General features: G+C 39.4%; 1 protein-coding gene across 1 annotated transcript in view; it reads right to left on the bottom strand.

Moving 5' to 3' along the window:
- SLC8A1 (solute carrier family 8 member A1) overlaps nucleotides 1-22275 on the bottom strand; it is a 291574-nt gene that overhangs the window by 63785 nt on the left and 205514 nt on the right. Inside the window, 1 exon segment of the mRNA XM_023747435.1 lies at nucleotides 2924-3027. Within this exon segment, the coding sequence (XP_023603203.1) occupies nucleotides 2924-3027 (104 nt within the window).

Genomic DNA, 22275 nt, shown 5'->3' with positions numbered 1-22275 from the left:
CTAAATAACAAATATCGGTGATATCAGACTGTTTGATGACCCATCCATGGGATAAAAACTGGCCAAATTATATTTACAATTAAGAAAAAATATGAAAACATTTGTTCATGACTTAATCACTAATCATTCTTTTAAGATTATAGGATTTAGTGCACACATTTAATTCTGTGCATGCATAAGAAATCACTGATTTTTCAAAAGGTTAAATTAAAACTGGAATATAAATCTGACCTTAACAAAAATGAGGCCAATGGGCCTAAATAACAATCTTACTAGTAAATCAATAGAAATAAAAGTCGGAAAGCTATTGTATCACCCGACAGAAATGGAAATTAACCTCGAAAAATGGAAAGGAAATGCAAGAAATGAAATGCTTACCAAGCTCATTCAATAACAGGGCTGTGAAGGAAACAGACAAAGACAAACACAGAATAAGAGACCAGATGAATAATGAAAGCAAGAGGAATATCAGCAGAAAGAAATCCAGGCAGATCTGATGACAGTGGTAGGGAGCCACTGATAAAAAATTAGTGCATCCCAAAGAAATGTGGCATTGGGAATATTTCTACATAATCCCAACACGAATTTCTGCAAATGTGTGTGATTGACTAATATACATGTATATATATTTCATTCTATATATTATTGCTTGACATTTAGTCAAACATTTCTACTATCTATGCTTATACAAATTGTATATATCTAGTTGACCAACTATAGTAGGAACATTTTATGAATTTAATCCTAAACTTTATTTGAGTGAGTCTTTTCCTGAAATATTGCCTGGGAGTTAGTTAATTCAACATATGAAAGTCTTAAATCATGCAGGATCTCAGGCATTATACCTTTCATTCAATGAAAACAGATAAAACATCTTAGGAAATTTCATTTTGGCCACCCTTTTTGAAAGGACACTTTGGCTCAAAATAAAGTTCTCTCTCTGTAGGTTCTATTTGCATGATATTTTGGCCATCAACGAATGCTTAGTTTTTTAAGTCCTTAAAACTCAAATCCCAGGAATTAGTGCTTATTTTTCTGTCCTTACCTATGATTTCTGCACATTGTAATTGGACAAGCCAGAATGCTTCTGTGGACACCTAATTCCATGGAAAAACCGCATGGCATTGTGTGTGTGTGTGTGTGTGTGTGTGTGTGTGTGTGTGTGTGTGTAGGGGGAGCATACACAATTTGTCTTTCAGGTTATGTGTTTTAAACCCAGACTATACTGAAGCACTTCATTTTGTTGAAAGCTATCTGGATGAAAGTATCAAATAAATGACTTCCGGAGTAGTCGATGGGGATGTTACAATTAGTTTTCAGGCCCAGTTTTCCTTCTAATGGTAGTAGCATTAGAAGATACTTTCTAAAACAAGCCAGTAATTTTATTTATAGTAATAAGAATCTACTTGGCGGGTGAAAAACTAGATAGTGCTATTAAGGAATTTTAATTTGCTTTTACATGAGGGCATATTTTATTGAAATGACAATGGAAAGAACTTTATCTAAGATGCGCTCCCTTTAGGGAGGAATTCATTGAGAAGTAAGTGCTTCTTCCTGTATGTTAATGAGGCATTTTTTGATCCCATCTTTGTAAGAAATCAGCACAATTTTCTAAAGTGTCTTTTCCTTCCGCCTGCTGTCCATGGAACATATTAAATAGGCTGAATTAAAATGGCTCCCCAGTGGTTCCCCACCCCCCCTTATTCCAAAGGCTTCTGTTACCATTTTGAATGTGATTAAGTCAGGAAGATAAACTTTTTTTTTTTTCTGAAGGACTCTGAGGACACCAAGTTCTTACAAATGTGGGATTAGTTCAATTCCTATATATTTCATTTTTTTACATGTAAAAGTGTAAATTTCTTCAAAGTGGTCCATCTAACCAATTGTTTCTATGCAATTAATATGCAGTATGCTAAATTTATACATATAATTAAATGAATAGGACTCCTTTTTAAATAGTCACTATTAGAGGATAATTATAGGAAGTCCTCAATAATTCAGAAAAACATTTCTTTAAAGCTGATATAAAATTCTTGCCCTTTCTTATCAAATATAGGCCACATAAACTAGATATAAGGTTGAAGAGAACAAAGAAATTAATTAATTGATTTCTTTATTCAAATATTTTCTACATGTATAAGTACAAATTAACCAAAAAAATTATTCTGAGGATATGGCTGCTTACTCTTTTCTCTTTACTGTACATGTTAAAATTTGTCAATTCTATAAAGAAAGAAAGGTTTTGGAGCATAAGACTGGGTAGGCCTTAAGCAAGGGCTAAATTCTTACTGAAGGACCATTTCCTTCCTACTTAAAGAAAATTTATATGATTATGGTTTCATACATATGGTCCCTTTTAAATGTCATATTTGATCATATAAAAATAGCATGCCCAAAGAGCACTAGAATATTGATGCCATTACTCTTTAAGATATTTTATTAAATATTTTTTTGAAACCTGGTCCTCTGAAGAAACCTAGTTATTTAAGTCTTTTGAAATTTCCCATTCCTTGCCATTAGACACATTTACCACTGCTAACAGGTATTAAGTATCTTTATCACTAACATTTTAGGGGAGATTTAATAGTTGGAACCACATTTGAGAATGACCCCTGAACAGGGAAAAACTAAACACATGAATCATGCTTTTATAATTTATATAATCATTTCTGAGTGCCAGAAATCTCTTCCAGCATTGATTAAATCTGGTTTCGGTCAAGGTTAGTTGGCATTTCCTGAAGAAAATGGGGGCAGAGCTTGGTGCACTTGTTAGGGAAGGGAAATGAAACTGCTAAAGCTCCAAAGGAAATGAAGTGTAGTACTTGGAAGCCGAGGAAGAGGAGAAAGTTAAGTGTGAGAGTAGGGAGACACGGAGAGAGAAGAGTACAATTTCTCGCTGGTACGTCTTTGTATACTCTCACACCTTTCATTCCTCTTCTTATCCATATTGGTTCCTCAAGCACAAGGGAGAATTTGCACTCTTTCTCATATTCCTCACGGTCAAATACTCTAATGGTAATGATCTTCCTGTGGGAACACAAGACAAAGGCAAAACAAATGGTTGGAGTCACAGGCTCATGCTAGGTGTTCACCAAGCCGAATGTTAACGGTGATGTTATGGAGGGAGAAATGGCAACACATGGACCTCCTGAAGTATGTAAAAGGGCATCTTGGGTGCTCTCAGCTGGCCCCCGTTGTTTTCTTTGCTAATTTGTCACGTACACAAATTCTTCCTGCTCCAATTGGCAGTCAGGAGGTACCCTGAATTAGGAAGAGAAATCAGAAAGTTGGCTTCATTTTGGCATAGCAAGCGACTGCTTCAACTCTCCCAGAAATGGAAGCTTGATTGACTGCATTGAAAATTAATAGCTCAAACTTATAACAGGCAGAGTGGCCAAAACTGGCCAATGGAGCTCCAGGCAGGCCCGAGATCTATGCCCTGTTACATAGGGGGAGGGATATGTGTGTTGTAATCATGGTCTGAAGAGTGCAGGCATCCAGGGTGGCACCGGCCAGCAGAAGCTGTTGGGCTCAGCCCTGGAGCAGCTCCCCCACCTTTCTTCTCACTCATCTCCACCAGGCGGGGCTCTCCAATCTCAAGGAAGAAGGTCTTGTTTTTCTCATACTCCTCATCATCAATTACCTTGACTGATATTGTTTTGCTGAAACAGAGAAGAATAGAAATTGACGAACAAGGGCAAGAGGAGAGAGAAGAGAAGGCACATAAAGAAGAGGAAAGCAGGTTAACGAGCTGCACTTCCAGTCAAACAGCAACTGAGAAACTTCTGAACTTTTCATTTTTCCTTGGAGAATGCGCATGGGATAGTTCTGAAAGATTGGAGAGGGTTACCCAAGGCGCAGCTCCCCTGGCCAGGGCCACAGAGTTATTTCAGGCAAAACAGAGCACTCAGTACTAGCAAGTTTGTCCTCATCATGAAAAGGAAAAGCAGAAGAACACAGACCACAATAGTAAGAATAGAAAAATATATTTATTTAGTCAATGCCTTAACTGTAGAACCATCTGGGCTGTGCTATGGAAATCACTCCTTTAGAACAAATCAATCAATCACATCAACATTTTAACAGAGCTTCTCTCTGAGTGTTAGGCTTATGGCTTATATTTTTGTCTTCTTGGTGCTTTACTGTATTTCCCAAACATAATATTTTCAATATCAGATTTTATGGAAATAATAAATGTATAAAAGCACCACAAAAGAAAAGATAAAGTCCTTTATTTTACCCCACCCAATGCCCTAGAATTAAACTCTTACTCAGGTTAGTCAGATTCCCCACCAAGATCACAAGGGAAGTTGCTCATGCTTTGTCTTTCCAAAGATGGAGCTGAAGCCTTTCCACCGCTGTCTTGAAAAGTGAGGGGTGAGGAATTAGGATGTTACAGCTATTCTCATCCCTCCCAAAGTTGAGTTTCAACTTTCACACATTACACCATTTACCCTACTTTCCAACCCACTGACATACCAAGGCATTTCGTTAAGAATTCTTCCTGTAACCCATCCTTTGCAGTGGTTCTCAACCTTCTGGCCCTTTAAATACAGTTCCTCATGTTGTGACCCAACCATAAAATTATTTTCGTTGCTACTTCATCACTGTAATGTTGCTACTGTTATGAATCATAATGTAAATATCTGATATGCAGGATGGTCTTAGGCGACCCCTGTGAAAGGGTCGTTCGACCGCCAAAGGGGTAGTGACCCACAGGTTGAGAACCGCTGCTTTAGTGCTTCTGGCCTTGTGGTCTTCTGGTTGTGAGTAACTGACAGGCAGGTGGGGCAAATGCTAATATTATGCAAACTTAACTTCCCATAAGCCTTGATGACTCTGAAAATTAATGTTAATTTTCATGTATTACACCTTACTCAGAGCTCCTAAACATTTGTCTTTGAAAATATATTGTGTGTTTATTTATTTTCAGTAACACTGGCCAAAACATTTCTGACTAAAGTTTTTAAAACAATGCATTTATACAGACACACAGCCTTAATGGCATGGACATTATTTAGTTTGGGATAAACTGAGGAGCTGATGAGTGTGAGAGATATAGGGGCCCACACAATTTGTATAATAAAATAAGCACTTAAAATTTATCATTACAGCATCACTATTCACTAGGGTCATAATCCTTAAAAATTATTTCAGTATTTGATAACTGTGACACTGGAAAATCAAAGATGAAGCAAAAGAACACAGTTCCTCTGTGGCTGCCTGGCAAAGGTCCCTAAAACAGATGGGATTTGCATAATGGCATATCATTTCAAAATCATTAGTTACACAATCAATAGGGCCCCTGGCAGGAGGAACCATTACATTTTATATTGATTTTTTTTCTACTTGCACAGTAAAGCGATTAATTGAAGTGATTATTAAAGGACATGCCAATCAATTTAAAGAGGCAGGATGAAGCCAGTCCTTATGAATTAGTCCTCTGGATCGAGACAGGCAAACATCAAAAGGGATAGGTAATGTCCACCTTTGGCTTCAGAACAGAACTATTTCTTCCCTCAGCAAGGATAGCAAAGGTAAAATAAAGTCACATATATTTTACAGGGATGTCTTTTGCTCACTTTCCAAGCCTAACGTACAAAAGAAACTGCCACCCCTTCTTCCGTCACAGGGGAAGTTAGCTGAGACGGGGCTGATTTAGTGAAGACTCCATTACACCGTCTTGGTAAAGAGCAGAAGCACGCTTCTGTTCCACCCATTTGTTCCTCACAGTGCTGCAGTAGAGGAACAAATCTAAGCACCCGCCAGGTCTGCAGGGACCTTAAAGTGCTGCATTGCCACACCAATCCCATTGCAACAGGGATTTTGCACTGTCTCAGGAACCCTCCCTGAGAACACAGATTCACCTTGTCTATTCTTTTGTTCTGTGAACCAATGGGAAGCAGTCAGATAGCGTTTGCTATTTTTTTTTTAAACTGAACGGTTAATCTAAACAAGACTAGAGCAGTGAGGAAGACAGCGCTTCAACCAAAGACAACTCTTGCACTCTTACCACACTGGTAAGGAACACATAGAATATTTTTTTCCTAATTACTATGATAAAGGGAAGAAAAACTTCTGACTTGATTTTTTTTTTTAAAAAAATATATATCTGAAGGTGAACAGTGTGCAGTATAAAAATTATGTTTTCTGGAAGCTAGCAAGTCAGTTACAATACATTACGTACTTTCTCATGGTGGCCAGAATTTTTACGGAAATATTTTTTGGTTCCATTTCTGGGGTAGAAAAGAATTTGGTTAAGAAAGATCAAGTTATTTAGTGGAAACATACAGGTCATTTTTTTTTTGCAGTGGCTTTCTTTTGATATAGTAACCCAACATCTACACTCTACTTCTCAGCCTCTCTTTTACCTGATGGGTCTCAAAAGACATAAGCACCTTAAAACATTCTATCTATGAGTTCTTCCATCGAGTGGTGACTCAGGCAGGTGGTGAGAGGGAAAAAGGTGGTTTTATTTGTGTTAACTAACAAAGAAAAATCTTTTCAAAATATGTTGCGGTCTCTCATTAAGCTAAAGTTGCAGCAATCTTTTATTTTTTTTTCCAGTTTCAGCTTCAATTTGTCCTTCAGTGGTTTCTTTTCCCCAAGATTGACCTTAATGTTGGCAGAAGTGAGAAAAAGACGAGTTGGAGGATTAAGCAGAAGAGAATCTTTCTAAACCCTCATGCAAAACATGTTAGTGAAAATTCACATATTTAGATACTGCAATGGCTCTTTTAAATTTTACTTTATTTTTAAGATTCAGCCTCTCTTTAGGCATACTCAGAGGTCCATGGACTGATGGGCACTTTGCATTTCTGACTTCATCCGTCTTTCTAACACCCCTAGAAATACCTTCTACTACTTAAAATTGATGGAGGAAACAGTGACTCAGAAATTCAGTGATTTCCAAGATTACAAAGTGAGACTCCTGTGGCTGGCTCCAGAGAGCAATATCTTTCAATTATGTGACCCACAAGGTCACTTACTCATTCAGCTGTGCAGTGTTTTTATGGCCACTTGAAAGGAACTGGATCATTATTTTACATTAATATGGAGGTTTATCGTTCTACCTTTATGTTAACGAAGACTGCCTGAATGGACCACGATTAATTTTCAATTCTATTTTTAAACGGAGGATAGCACATACTAGATCCCATGATGGCTGTCTTAAAGAGTTAAATCCTTGAAGAGATAAAGGTCCTGTTAGGCTCACCAACTCTGAGGCTTTGAGCAGGTGGCTTGTTAGAATTCCAGACTCTCAGGGCCCACCCCACAGCCACCAAATCAGTTCTGCATTTTAACAAGATCCCGGGATCATGCCTGTGCCTTTTAAAGTTTGAGAAGTGCTGCCCTGGAGAGGGCAGTGGGTTCTTAAGTGAGATAATGAATTAAGAGGCTGGTAATAGCTGGGCTTAGGTTTTGGAACCGTCTGCATATTAGAATCACGAGTGGCACTTTGAAATCTGTAAATGCCAGATCAGTGAAATCAAACTTTTTGGTTGTGGGGCCCCAACATGAATATAGTTTTTAAAAGTTTTCCAGGTGATTGTAGTATGCAGCCAGGAGACTGGCTAATGGAGAGCCAGGATATACGGCCTGATGTTTAAAAGAATGTATTAAATAAAGAATAGGTAGAGTGTGAGGATGTCAAAACTAAATTAGCAATCTAGGCTGAAACATGGGAGAAACAGTTTGTCCCTCACCGATGTTCTTCTCTGGATTATATAGAGTACTTAAAGTTTTTGTTTCTCCTCTTAGGAAATACTGGTCTCCACAGACAACAGGTGAGAAAACTACCTTTAGCGTTCAGGCAACAGACTTCACATTCTCAATGGCCACAGAAGACAGCAATGCCGCATACCTTCCCCCTCTCAGAGAGCCTCCGAGCCATGTCAGTGAAAGGCCATGTCCAGGGAAGTGGAAACTTTTCCCACCGCACTCAGACTCAAGAGAGAAGTGACTCAGGGCTGACCGCATACAAAGGAAGAAGATCTGGTAACTTCTCTGACCACAGACTGATGTCATCAGGTAAGGCAAGTTTGAAACTTAATCCCCAGTACACCTGATGTTAAAAGCTTCAAGGTAAACTCCTATGACTCAAAAAGACAAATACATCAACTAAAACAGTGGCAAAGAATCTGAACAGATGCTTTTCCAAGGAAGATAAACAAATGGCCAACAAGGACATGGAAAGATGCTTAACATCATTAGTCATCAGGGAAATGCAAGTCAAATCCACAATGAGATATCAATCCGCACCCACTAGGATAGCCAGAGTCAAAAAGGCAGATAGTAGCAAGTGATGTAGAGAATGTGGAAGAATTGCTGGTGGGAATGTAAAATGGTACAATAGCTTTGGGAAAGTCTAGCAGTTTCTCAAAAGTTGAAAAATAGAGTTACCATATAACCCAGCAATTCCACTTCCAGGTATATACCCAAGAGATTTAAAAACATATGTTCACACAAACTCTAGTACATGAATGTTCATAGCAGCATTATTCATAACAGCCAAAAGGGGGAAACAACCTAAATGTCCATCAACTGATGAACAGATAAACAAAATGTAATATATTCATAAGATAGAATATTATTCAGCAATAAAGAGGAATGAGATTCTGGTAGATGCTACTGAAGGACAGTATAATATGCTAACCCAGGCTATGCCATCTCAGTATATTTATTTTGAGCTATAGGCACTTGAAAAACAGCAGATGCAAGAAGAGGCTTTCTCTGAACTTCCCCTTATCTGCCTAAAGACAGAACCTCCAAAAGGAACTCCATTGTTATAAAATCCCCTCTCAGGAGTTCCATCAGCCAGGGAAGATTAACTCTTATCACAGAAGAGGAGACTAGAAGTCCATAACAGATCCAGGCAAACTTTGTCACAAACTGTCATATGTCTCATCTATTCTTCTAGGGCAGTGGTCGGCAAACTCATTAGTCAACAGGGCCAAATATCAACAGTACGATGATTGAAATTTCTTTTGAGAGCCAAATTTTTTAAACTTAAACTATATAGGTAGGTACATTGTTATTAACTTAATTAGGGTACTCCTAAGGCTTAGGAAGAGCCACACTCAAGGGGCCAAAGAGCCGCATGTGGCTTGCGAGCCGCAGTTTGCCGACCACGGTTCTAGGGGCCTATTCATCTTTCCCCCAAACCATTTACTCTTCCTTAAGAGGCCACATACCCCATACCTCTTTTCTGTTAAGATATTTAAGTCATTTCAGAGAATGACACATTTTTTTTCCAAGTATCTCCCATATGCACATGAAGTATACATGTTAATTTGTTTTGGTCTTGTTAATTCAATTTTTATCACATTGGCTCAGCCAAGAACTCTGAAGGGTAGAGGGAAAATTATTTTTCCTCCTGACACTATAACATGGATGAACTTTGAAAACAGAATGCTAAGTTAAAGAAGCCAGACACAAAATTTCACATATTGTCTGATTCCATTTATATGAAAAGTCCAGAATAGGCAAATCCATAGAGACAGAAAGTAGCTCAATGGTTGCCTAGGGCTGAGGGTTGGGGAATTAATAGGGTTGACTGCTAATGGGAAATGGGATTTCATTTTGGGGTGTTAAAAATATTCTAAAGTTGATTGTAGTGATGGTTGCACAATTCTGAGAATACACTAAAACCCACTGGGTTGCATATTTTCGGGTGAATTCTATGGTATGTTAATTATCCGATGCATGAAATTTATGCATGGGTAGGGTCCCTAGGCCTGGCTGGTGATCAGGGCTGATCTGTGGGGAGACCGGTGGGACGATTGGAGGGTGGTGTTGGCCTGCTTGCCGGCCGGCCCCACCCCTCACTGCTGCTGTGGTCGCCTCCCTTTGCAGGGTGACCAGCAGGGTGATCGGGGGCCCCCACTGGCACCCACCTTGGCTGGTCTGGGGCCTGCAGGCTGGGGGCAGCTCCTGTGTTTAACGGATTCCCCCTGGTGGTCAGTGCATGTCATAGTGACTGGTCGTTACAGCATAATAAAAGGCTACAATGCAAATTGTCCCCTCAGAAGTTCGACTGACCGGGAGTTCGATCGCTTGCTATGATGTGTGCTGACCACCAGTGGGTGGCGTGGAACACAGGGGGTGACGAGGAATGAAGGAAGGCCCCGGCCAGCGGCCAGCAGCCAACAGCCAGGGGAAGGAAGGCCCTGGCTGGCAGCCGTAAGGCCCCGATTGGCCCTAATCTCCGGCCAGGCCTAGGGACCCTACTGAATTTCGTGTACCGGGCCTCTAGTATCTTAATAAAGCTAGTACTTAAAAATAAAGAAAAAGTTTCAGGATAAATCCTAGTTTTTTAAAAGGCAGTCTCTTTGGGTAAGAAAAGGCTGTGAGACTATTCAGGGTTTTCAATAAGGAGTTTCAAATTTTGCTGGTCCTGTCAGATAGAAATCAGGGTGTCGCATGCCAGGAGACAGTAAAAAAAACATGGACATCAAAGCTAAGTGCCATTGCTGTGTCTGTCAGCTCTACTGCAGCTCAATCCAGCCCTCCCCTCAGGCTCCCTCAGAATGCTCCCTGCCCCCTCCAGGGCCCAGGGCCATGGATATGCTTTGACATGCTAAGCACTTCTGAGGGCTGTTACCTCAGGCCTGGCTTCCTTGGCTGGTTTCTTTTCCCCAAAGTATAGAATCTTATGACCATGTCAGAAGCAGCATTTCCTTCACAGAATTTATTTTAAAAGGAAAGGCAAGGGCTATAATTGTAGGTTATGCCTGCTGCTCTTGCATCAACTGCTCTCTCCACGGTGGGCATTACCCAGCACCCTGGTTGGCATTGATTTGTCACCACTTGCAAGGAAAGATAGGCTTGCCATGGGTTGCTTTGCGTCACTTGGTTTAAATTCCTGGACCATTTAAAGCTTCTTATTCTCTTCACAAACTGATTTGGTGAGTCGCTTGGTGGTTTGGAGTTAGGGAAACAAAGGGGCAGTCAGCGAAAAGCCTTGCATGTATTCTAGTCAGTTTCCATAGTGACCCAAATCGACTCCCCTGTCCAATTAACATTCCAAATAGGATAAGAAGGGCTGCTCTTCATATTATTTCTAACCATATTTCACACCATTTTTAGATGATTGGTGAGAGACTTTGGGCATGGATTTGTCTGGGAATTTGTTCTAGGTTCTGTGCTTGATGGTCATGGAAAAGGGAATGAATCATGACTTGAATCTGTTGTTTCCTTTGTTGAAATGTCAAACTGGGACTCAGGTGTCTTGCGCTCCTAACTTGGTTCTGCCACTGTCTAGCTGAGGTGTTTTGGCCAGTTCTGGCATCTTCCTAAATATCGCCTTTACTGTCTATTCAATGGGCAGAATCAAACTCATTTCACAGTGATTTGGATGTTCACAGTGTTGTGATGATCAAATAATGGGTGTCATCATTCATCAAGTGTGAAAAATAAAACTTCACGGATGGTTTCAAAGATCAGATGATATAATGAATGCAAAATAATTTTGCAAAGGACTATAACTATAAAATGTTAGAAACAGTTATTATTCATTGAAAAGGAGTGGTTTACTTTGTAGTCCTTACTTGCCTGTTCACCCAGTAACCAAAGGGGCAGATGGCAGATGGTGGAGGGGGGGACAGGAAATATGTGATGGAGTGACAGGCCATACCCTCAAATTCACTCTCCTATGTAGCTTGGATCACATCCCATATAACGGGGTATCCAGTATAGAGGCTTAAACTCAACGAAGCAAGGGGCATGAAACTACTGTTTAGCTTTCCTGCCCCAGCTCTGCCAGGTTTCCTCCCTCCCACCACATCAGCTAGACACACAGAGGGGACTGGAGTCATACTTTTCCTGGAGCTCCTGCTAGGGAGCAGAGCCTGACCAGCCTGGATGGTGCCATTCTGTAATTTAAATAAACTCCAAAGAGGAGAGTTGCTAAAGTAGCTAAACCAAAGTCATTCTCCAGGAGGCCTTATCATCTGTGCACTGATCTCTCTGCATTATCAAGTGGTAATTGAAATCATTGCTTCAAGCAGGGCAAGAGGCGGGAACAGCTTAAACCCTGCTGTTCTCCAGGGAAACCAGGGGAGTTTCACAGAGCACTGGAGTGGTGGTGGGGTTCCCATAAAACCTTGCCCTATTTTATTTCCTCTGTTTACTTTGGAAACGGAATGGTAATTAATTCATTTTTTTTCCCAGTGCAAAATAGATACAAATGTAATTCTTTTTTGGTCTCCCTCCTTTTAGCAATCAATGGCCAGCTTTAGTCTCAAAAGAAAAACCTATGACTTACTGTCTTGTCCTAGAAGACATGCTAGTTGAAAGAGACATCGCACAGATCCTAGAATTATTGTTCCAACAAATAATATGCTGGAAATTCTGATACCACCCAAGGCTCTATCCCATTATGCCTAATGTGAAAGTCACATGAGCAAAGTTTATTAAGATAAAATGATACAGATATATTAAAAAGCGACCGTAATTTTATGATTTATAAAATTTATACATAACTGTTGCCTCATTCTTCTATTGTCCATAAATTTCAGTTATAACTTTTCAGGGGAAAGTGATAATCTTGGGTTTTGTTACCTAAATGTGCATGCTGAGACAGTTTGTTAACTTAGTGAAAAATAAAGCATTGGGCACCATGATGAAATACACCAAAATAGATCTTGGCCTAGATTTTTTTAAAAATTGTTTAATAATATTAGTATTGTGCAAATTCCATGGACAATAGAGGCACTTTTTAGCAAAATGACAGAGGATTCTCATCATCTTCAAATTAAGGAATTTGTTAGGGCTACATATTTATCTGTAATCTGAGATCATCACTGTACTCCTTAGAGGGAATATAAAATTCTCTCAAGTTCAAATTCTCCAGTAAAAGTTGTTTTAACAAATTCCTCAAAGCTAGGGATAATGTTAAGAGTACTCTGTGGCATCGAGCCTCTATTCTATAAACTGAACACATAAACATTTTGGTTCAGTGGTAGGAACTTCAGATAAATTCCCAATTTGCCACCACCCTTTTTAAGAATCTGGAATTAAGTGAAATTGATACTGCTGAATTTCAAAGAAACTGTTGGTTTTCCATCCTTTTCAAATGTTTGCCTCATCTTGAACATTTTAAACATTTTTGGGTTGCCACTAGACTCTCTCCAAAGATTATTTCTCCTTTGGTCTTAACAACTCTGTCAAGACTCATTGTTCAAAATGAAGAGTTTCTCTGAAAACAATGGAAAGATTTCACTCCTCAAATGTTACAGGACAGTAGCTACAATATGCCTAAAAGAGGCCAGGTTAAAAATAGAACACCAAGAAATAAAGCCAGCTTTCTTAGTTTTTTTTATTCATATTATTTCTGTTTTCCTTTCTTCCCTCTCTTTCTCCCTAGCCACAAAAGTCAATGGCCAATCAATATCTCTGCATGCATCCATATAAAATATTCTAAAAGACAGGCTGTCAGATACTTTCTTGAACATAGCTAAAAGAAATCAATAACTAGTGAATTGATGATGATTTTTATATTTCATATTTCTACTCCATGTCTAATATTGAATTGCTATTTTACATTAAATGAAGTAATCAATCCTTATGTCTTCATACCATAGTCTCTATAAATATGCTTGGATTTTAGTTTTGCATTTCACAATGGAGGCCAATGGTTACAGAATATTAAGTAGTATTTCTTGGAGACTTACCCAGTGGGGTATAGAGTTGGAAAGGCAGGTTGGGCTCAGGTTTGTTTATCCTGAAGGTGTCATTGTAAGAGGCTCTCCAGGAAATCTTTTAAGCAATTCCAATGTTAATTTACTTCTACAAATAATATAATTCTTTTTTAAAAAAAGTATATTTTATTGACTTTTTACAGAGAGGAAGGGAGAGGAATAGAGAGTTAGAAACATCGATGAAAGAGAAACATCGATCTGCTGCCTCCTGCACACCCCCTACTGGGGATGTGCCCACAACCAAGGTACATGCCCTTGACTAGAATCGAACCTGGGACCTTTCAGTCCACAGGCTGATGCTCTATGCACTGAGCCAAACCGGTTAGGGCAATAATATAATTCTTAAGAATAATCAGGTACCTGTGACCATGACCATGGCTCTGAGTGGTTCCACAATTGTGATGGAGTCACATGACCTCCTGAAATGCTTCTTTAGGACAGGAACTCAGGTTGCAAAATTCTTGCCTTGCCATTTACTGCCTGCCCCTGTGTAAGTTACTTATTCTTTCTAAGGCGCAAACCCCTGTTCTGTAAAGTGGTTATAATAATGGTGCTATTTGACTGCTGCAAATAGTAAGTGTGCTAATACATATAAGATGCTCAACACAGAGCCTAGCACATATTAAGCACTCAATGAATATTAGCTATTCTAGTATGACCCATGAGCAATATTGTGTCAAGTTAACAACTGGGACTCTTGAGGTTGAACCGTCAGCAATTCATGCAAGTGAATTAATCTATGCCATAGTTTCCTCAACTGTAAAAATGGAATAATTTAAGGTTGTTGAGGGGATTATAAGGGAAAACAGAGCAGGACCTGGCACATGAAAGCACTCAATCAGTGATGGTTATCGTAATTATTATTACTGAGAGCAAGGAGAAGAGAGACTAGGCTGAAAGGATTTCGGTAAAGCTAACTTACTGATAGGTTGGTTATCAGAAATCAGTAATACAGAATTTTTTAATCAAATTTTTCTAAGTGTGTATCTTGAACTTTTGCTTTTCCTGATAACCTTGACAAAACTTGATTTAAAAAAATGTTTTTACTGATTTTTTTTAGAGAGAGAGTAAGGAAGAGGGAGAGAAAGAGAGAAAGATTGATGTGAGAGAGAAACCTCAATCAGTTGCCTTCCATATACACCCTGCCTAGGGACCGAACCCAAAAACTGGGCATGTGCCCTAACCGAGAATTGAACCAGCAACCTTTTGGTGCACAGGACAACATTCAACCAATTAAGCCACACCCTCCAGGGCCAAAACTTGATTTTGAACAGATATCTGCCCTTGTTCATGTGAAACATCATAAGTTAGCAGAATGAACAGTAGCTTGCATTAGCAAGTTTGTATTTCATAGGCTCTTTTTCACTAAATACAATTAAACTAATATGAATTGCTTTCAGGTAATTTATTTTTCTTGAATTTTTTTCCTGCTTATTAAAGTAATACTTGTTCATTGCTGAAAATATGACAAATAAAGAAAAAGGAAAAAATCACCCATAAGCCTGCCACTAGAGATCATCATTTAACATTAAAAATACTTGTTTCAGCCCTAACCGGTTTGGCTCAGCGGTTAGAGCGTTGGCCTGCAGACTCAAAGGTCCCAGGTTCGATTCCGGTCAAGGGCATGTACCTTGGTTTCGGGCACATCCCCAGTGGGGAGTGTGCAGGAGGCAGCTGATCGATGTTTCTAACTCTCTATCCCTCTCCCTTCCTCTCTGTAAAAAATCAATAAAACATATTTTAAAAAATACTTGTTTTAGCCTTTAAAATACACAATTGCATAATTTGGACCCTATTATATGTGTATCATGTGTATAAATAAAATTTTGGTGTCATAATTTTTCACTTAGTTATGTTTTGAACACTTCCCATGATTTTTCGAAAAACCTCCCATTTAAAATGGCACAAGATGTCCAAATGAAATATCTTTATAATAATGTAATTAACTATATACTAGTATATCTTTTGAATGGTTTGTGGGCCATATTTTCTCTCTCTACTGTTCTTATCTAACTAGACCAGTGGCTCTCTACCTTCTGGCCCTTTAAATACAGTTCCTCATGTTGTGACCCAACCATAAAATTATTTTCGTTGCTACATCATAACTGTAATGTTGCTACTGTTATGAATCGTAATGTAAATATCTGATATGCAGGATGGTCTTAGGCGACCCCTGTGAAAGGGTCGTTTGACCGCCAAAGGTGTCGCTACCCACAGGTTGAGAACCGCTGAACTAGACTGATCTATATATTATGGGAAGGGGGAATAAATAAAACAAGCCAAAAAATTACAAATTTATGGTGCTTCCCTATAGATGAAGGGCTTGGGATTAGCTCTGTTAGATGCTGATGGGGTTCAGGGCAGGCCGCCCCCCAAATGTGCCACTTGGGTATGTGTATTATTTTGAGCTGAAAATAATCAAGGCTCCACAGACTCAAGGAGAGCTTTCTACCAGTCCCTTCACTGCCTAAAATAACTTTGATAAGAAAGAGTGCTTTGCCAGACATAACTTTTTATATCAGAAAGACTTAGCTGCGGCATTTGTTCTCCCATCTTCCTACGAATTATCTTCCTCACCTTTGAAGCCCCAGACCCTTACCCCCTCTCCTGAGCTCAGAACAGCATATAGCCTCAGTTGCCTGACTGTCTTTGTAGGCTACTGTAGACACAAAATTAAGTTTGTGTTTCTCCAGTTAACCTCTCTTCAGCCAAAGAACCTGGAAGGGAAGAAGAAGGCTTCCCTCTCCTACAAGGCGAATGTTTGTTTTCCCTCTTTCTATGCTTGGGCCGCACTCCAGGCTCCTAGGTGGTAACCTCCAGCATCTCCTTTTTCTATAAGACTTTCTTGAAGTTCTAGTCTGAATTGTTCCCTAGGAATATTTGCCTCTCATTCTCTCCTCAGTCCTTGCTAACCTTTTGGCTAGTTTTTCTGAAAAAAATTTCAGGAATCATCTGTCAATACTGTTTCCCTCGAAGGGCATTCCTTCTAAGCTTCTGTTGATTCATAAATAATTCCTTGTGCTAAAACCATTACAAATACCAAGGATTGGCGCCATTCTACTAACCACCCATTCCCAAGCTGCCATGGAAATAGCATAAGTCATTTTCTACTCAAATTCAGCCCTGGCCTTCCCAAACACTCCACTCTCCAGCCTGCAGCACACAGTCTCTGCATCCTCAGTCATAGAAATCTCCGTGCTCAACGCTCATTATACAGATGAGCAAAGTCAGACTCACTGAAGTTAGCCAATGAAGCCACATCTGATATTCACTTTGCTATCCTAGTGGTTTTCTTCTCTGGTGCTGCCGAAATCCAATTCACCACTCTTTGTAGAAAAGCTTTCTTTCCCCCCCTCTCTCTTAAAAAACACACACGATATATATATATATATATATATATATATATATATATATAAAACACACACGATATATATATGTATGTATTTATTTCAGAAAGGAAGGGAGAGGGAAAGAGAGAGAGAAACATCAATGATTAGAGAGAATCATTGATCGGCCACCTTCTGCACGCCCCCTACTGGGGATCAAGCCTGCAACCTGGGCATGTGCCCTGACCCGGAATCAAACCATGACCTCCTGGTTCATGTATCTACACTCAACCACTGAGCCACAATGGGCCAAGTTTGCCCCCTCTCTTTTTAATGAAGTAAAAACTAGTACTGATAGCAGAAGAAAAATGCATGCTTTTCTTTGTTAACTAGCTGGCTTTTCGCTATTGTCTGATGGATGCTTTATAAATGAAGTGGCCCATCCGCGGACACATGACCTTTGTGTAGTCATAAGGATGGCTGTATAAAATCGCAACCTGGAGGGTCTTTGATGTGAAAAGAATGTACAACATCCACAGAAACACTCGATAAAGAATAATAAATCAAAACCAACCCAAGTCTTTGGGCATTACGTTGAGCAGTTTTCCATCTTTGCATTTTTCTTTTTCTTTCCTTCTTTGACCAGAATTATGATGTGCCCCTGTCAACCACTAGATCAGGAACCTGATGCTCTATTTGTACTGAGATGAGAATGGTCAACCATCGTGTAAATTTCTTTTTTCACTTAAAGTACACTTCCGACTTTAAAGAGACCCACTTTCTTCATTCAAAGGAGGTAGTTGTGGGAGGACTTGGCTTTGCAGCCATGTGGCAAGCCTGTAAGTGCTCCGAGTAGTTGGCTCTATGTGGTGAAATACTTCCTGAGTGTGTAATTGCAAACAGGTACAAATTAAAACGGATTTAAACTATGAATCAAAAATCATTACCCACAAAATATCAGGAGCCTCAATATACCCCCAGCTTCCTGCTGCTGCTTCCCAAACAATACTTCTCTGTCAAACAAATGCTTAGCCGACGGTGGACTCTCGCTGAACTTTCAGTGCAGTACTTATTTGGATTTTTAAATATTTTGCAGGTAGTCCTCTTGGTTTGAAATGACATCAAACATTTATCATTTTGGAGCTCATATTCTTAACAGAAGGGACACAAGGCACTTTACAGGTAATCATCACAAGAGAAAATCAGCAAGAAGATAATTAGCTTCTTATCGATACCAGCAATTTAGAGCTTCACCTCAAAATTAATCAGGCCCAGAATGGCGGTTATTGGCTTTGAATTGAAAATGGGTTTTCTTTTTTTTCCCCTTTTCTATTTCTTGTTTATTGATGGAAGTTTCTCCCAGAACCAGAAGTTATAGAACCAGAGCAGGTTCACAGAATGCAAATAATGACATTGTTTAACAAAGTTGAACAACTAGACCAAACAGAGTGAGAAAGTACTTGGTGAGCAATTCTTGGATTAATTACAGGGCTTCTTATGAGCTGCATTTAAATGCACATTGATTGTAGGGGAAAATCTGTAAGTACGCTTTAACTATATATATATATATATATATATATATATATATATATATATATATTTATTTATTTATTTATTTATTTTTCATTTTGTTATAAATTGTACATAGTTCACAGTTAGTGCTCAAAAAGCAAAACCTTACATGATTTCAGCTTTTGACCCAGACATATCTTCTCACAGGGAAAGGGTATTGTTTTTAGAATTTGGGCTATTTATAAATTCTCTAAAAAGTCTGCACCTTTGCTCAGAGAATCTTGTAGGTAGAGGGGGCATATTAGATCTAGATTTGCATTTGAAATACAGATGTATAGCTTTTAGCTGTAAATATAGTCACAAATATTTATAAATATAATAGCTTTTAGTAGCATGACCTTGGGCAAATTACTTTAGCTAAATTTCAATTTCATCAAATGTAAAATGAGAACCACATGGTATTGATATGAAAAACAAATGAGATAATGTATAAAACAGAACTTTTCACACTTGAAGCATTTTCAATTGCAAGGTGCTGTTATTACTGTTATGCAACTTAATCTTCTCATCTTGCAACTGAGCAAACTTAGTCTGTTGGTCCCAACAATCTTTCCATTAAGGCTTCCTCAGCTCCACTGTAAAATATGTGTCATGCATTAATATTAATATTCCAATGTTCATTTTGGAAATGAAGAGTTTAGTGGGTGAACAGGAAGGCAGTAATATCTGACACTTCTCCATGGGTCTCCTTTCAGAGTTGTATTTCTATTTATATAATTAAAGCTTAGAAATTATAGCAGTAGACACAATTGACTGCTAGAACATGAACCAATACTTTATTAAATATTTATTATGATACTGCCATATTGGATTTAAAGTTAATTTCTGTTAACTTTAATCATGTAGAATTGAATTAAATTTATATCATTATTAACTAGAGGCCCAGTGCACGAATTCCTGGCCACCCAAGATTGGGGTGGGAGGGTCGATTGGGGGTGGAGCCAGCCAGGGGAAGGGGCCTTGGGTGGTTGGCAGGCCAGCCCCGCCCCCTGGTCAAACTCCCAGTTGAGGGGACAATTTGCATATTAGCCTTTTATTATATAGGATAATATATGGTTCACTTAATAGAAGGACTAATAAGGAAAAAATAAGACTGCATCTCAAGGACAGGTCTATGTATCCTGAATAAATCCTACTAACTCAGTAGAAATAAGAATTTTTTAGTTTCTGTACTAAATAGTACAGAACGCTCTTAAAAGCTTATTTATGGAATTTCCCCTTTATATTAACTTGCTGTCTTGGTGTAGTATCCATAGGTCCTGAATACTTCTATTTAACTATCTTAGAGTTTCTAGAGTAATCAAAATCCTCTTTATAGTTTTCACTAAGTTTCTCTATTGAAGTCAGACTTCCTGATAGAGACTGGAGGTGGAACTGAACGGAACCCCTACAAACATAGTCTGGGTCTTCAGACCCCCAAGAATGTAAAATCTTTGGTGAAGCCATCTACACTCACCAGTTCCATATTGACAAGGGCCAGCACACGATGAGGTAGTTCATGCGCATTCCCCACGACAGAGAGCACAGTGCCGGCACATGGCATTTTCTTAATAGTCATTTATGAATCATTCAGCTATTCTCATTATCACAATCTGCACTTGAGTTTGTGCCGATCCACCAAGGTCTCTTACACCTCTCAGTAAAAAAACAGCCCACATATTTTTTTAGATGAAAAGGTAGGCTTATGAACGTAGATTTGGCCATGAGAGTGAGCAATATGAGCAGGGTGTAGGTGATTCATGCTCATGACTTGGACCTCATTACAGAGGGCCAAATGAACTCGCCAGACACCCTTCAGATTCCGACAGCATGTGATTTTGTCCAGCCATTCCACAAACCTTCACCGAGTATCCAACTGTGTGTCAAGGACCACATTAGGTGTCAGAGATAAAACAAAGAATATGAACTCACAGCATAGAGAGGTGACAGGCATGTACATCAAAGCTTACCTACCTCCATATGAGCTAAATATAAGTATGGGCTCTGTGCTGTGGGAGCACAGAGGGTGGGGAACTTCAAAAGGTCAGGGATAATTGGGCTGGTTCTTAAAGAAAGAGTAGAGTTTTGCCAGGCATAAGGCATGATATGTTTAAGAATTGTCAAGTTCTATCTCACTCGTGTTTATGGTGAGCATGCATGTGGAGGAGGGTTGATGGGAGGTATGTCAAGAAAGAGAGCTTGGGGTCGGGAGAAATGCTAAGTTGTGTGGGCATAATTTTGTAATAAAGATCCAATGGGCCTTTTTGCTTAAGGGCTGCCATGATCAATTTGGACCTTTAGGACAATCAGTTTAACTCTGGGATAAAGCTTGTGCTGTAGAAGAATAAAATGAAAGTGAAGAGGAGGGCAGGGAAGCAGCCACGGAGAAAATGCTGTCTCCTGGATGGGCAGAGCCTGGCATCCCTGCAGGATACCCAGCCCGGTGCGCCTTGAGCAACATGTTTTGAGAAAGTGTTTGGCCCCCAGCCTCCAGTCTAGATCTGTCAAAAAGCTTGAAGACATGAAAGAAATAGCTGTGACCCTTTAATTCCTTTTCTCCAATTTTAATTTATTCTCTGCAACACTTCTCCTTCCTGAAAACTTGCCTGTGGGTTCGAGTTAGAGAAAACAAATTGAGCACCTCCCTTTGCCTGCAACAATCAGTTTCTTTTAACAAGATGGAGGGAGTAACATGCAAATTATGCTGACGAGACCGTCATTCTAAAGGGACCTGATTTATATGAACTGAAAATCGAATTATCTATCATCAGTTCAGATCTGAGCACATATTTCATTTTCTTTTTTATCAACTGTGAGTGGTTTGGGCAAGGTTTATGACAAAATGATACCTAAATGTATACGTTAGTTTTTAAATAAAAGTATCAAAAACTGAAGTCTCAGGTAAATGAATTAGATGGACAATCACTATCACATTACATTATCTTCTACAGTATTGACAGGAGGATTGGTAAGAGAAGCACAACAAAACAATGTAATGAAATGGAAATGTACATGCTGGGGTGTGGGAAAGGGTAAAAAATATCATTCATTCTCCTGATACTGTGAGCAGTCACTAAGAAAAATGACTTTAGGTTATTCAGCAGGCAAGTGCATGTGTTGAGATGGGGGGAAGAAGAGGGAGACAAAGAGAGAGAGAGAGAGAGAGAGAGAGAGAGAGAGAGAGAGAGAGAGAGAGAGAGAGATACAGCGAGAGAGCGAGCTATCATCTGTGGTCTATGATGAGAAATAGTAATATGGGAGGCAAATGAGATGTACAAAGATTGAAGGCATGAATAAAATGACATCTGCTCTTTGCTCTTCTTTGTGTAGGTGGATAGGAGCAGCGAGAGGTTGAAGGCAAAAGGGATCACAAGGGCTCAGCAGCAGCAGTTGATGTTAAGTCGGAGCACCAGCCCTGTTTCATCGCAGTGGGATGAAACTGACTGGAAGAGGACGAGACTGGAACTTGATCTGCCCACTGACTAGAGCAGGGAGTTGGAAATGAGGGGGAGAAGCCATCAAAGGTGGAGGAGAGCCATTCCAAGGCAGAGAAACATAGCACCCAGAGAGGAAATTGTGTAGAAATGTATGATCATTGGAAGCCAAGTAAACCACTGAGTGGGATGGGCAAGAAAGTATAACTCAGGAATACGGCCACACCAAGACGTCCAAGGACAAAGGGCTAGGGAATATAGGGT

Source organism: Myotis lucifugus, unplaced genomic scaffold, assembly GCF_000147115.1.
Source record: "Myotis lucifugus unplaced genomic scaffold, Myoluc2.0 scaffold_6, whole genome shotgun sequence".
Taxonomy (NCBI): Eukaryota; Metazoa; Chordata; class Mammalia; order Chiroptera; family Vespertilionidae; genus Myotis; species Myotis lucifugus.
This window is presented reverse-complemented; position numbering and strand designations above follow the sequence as displayed.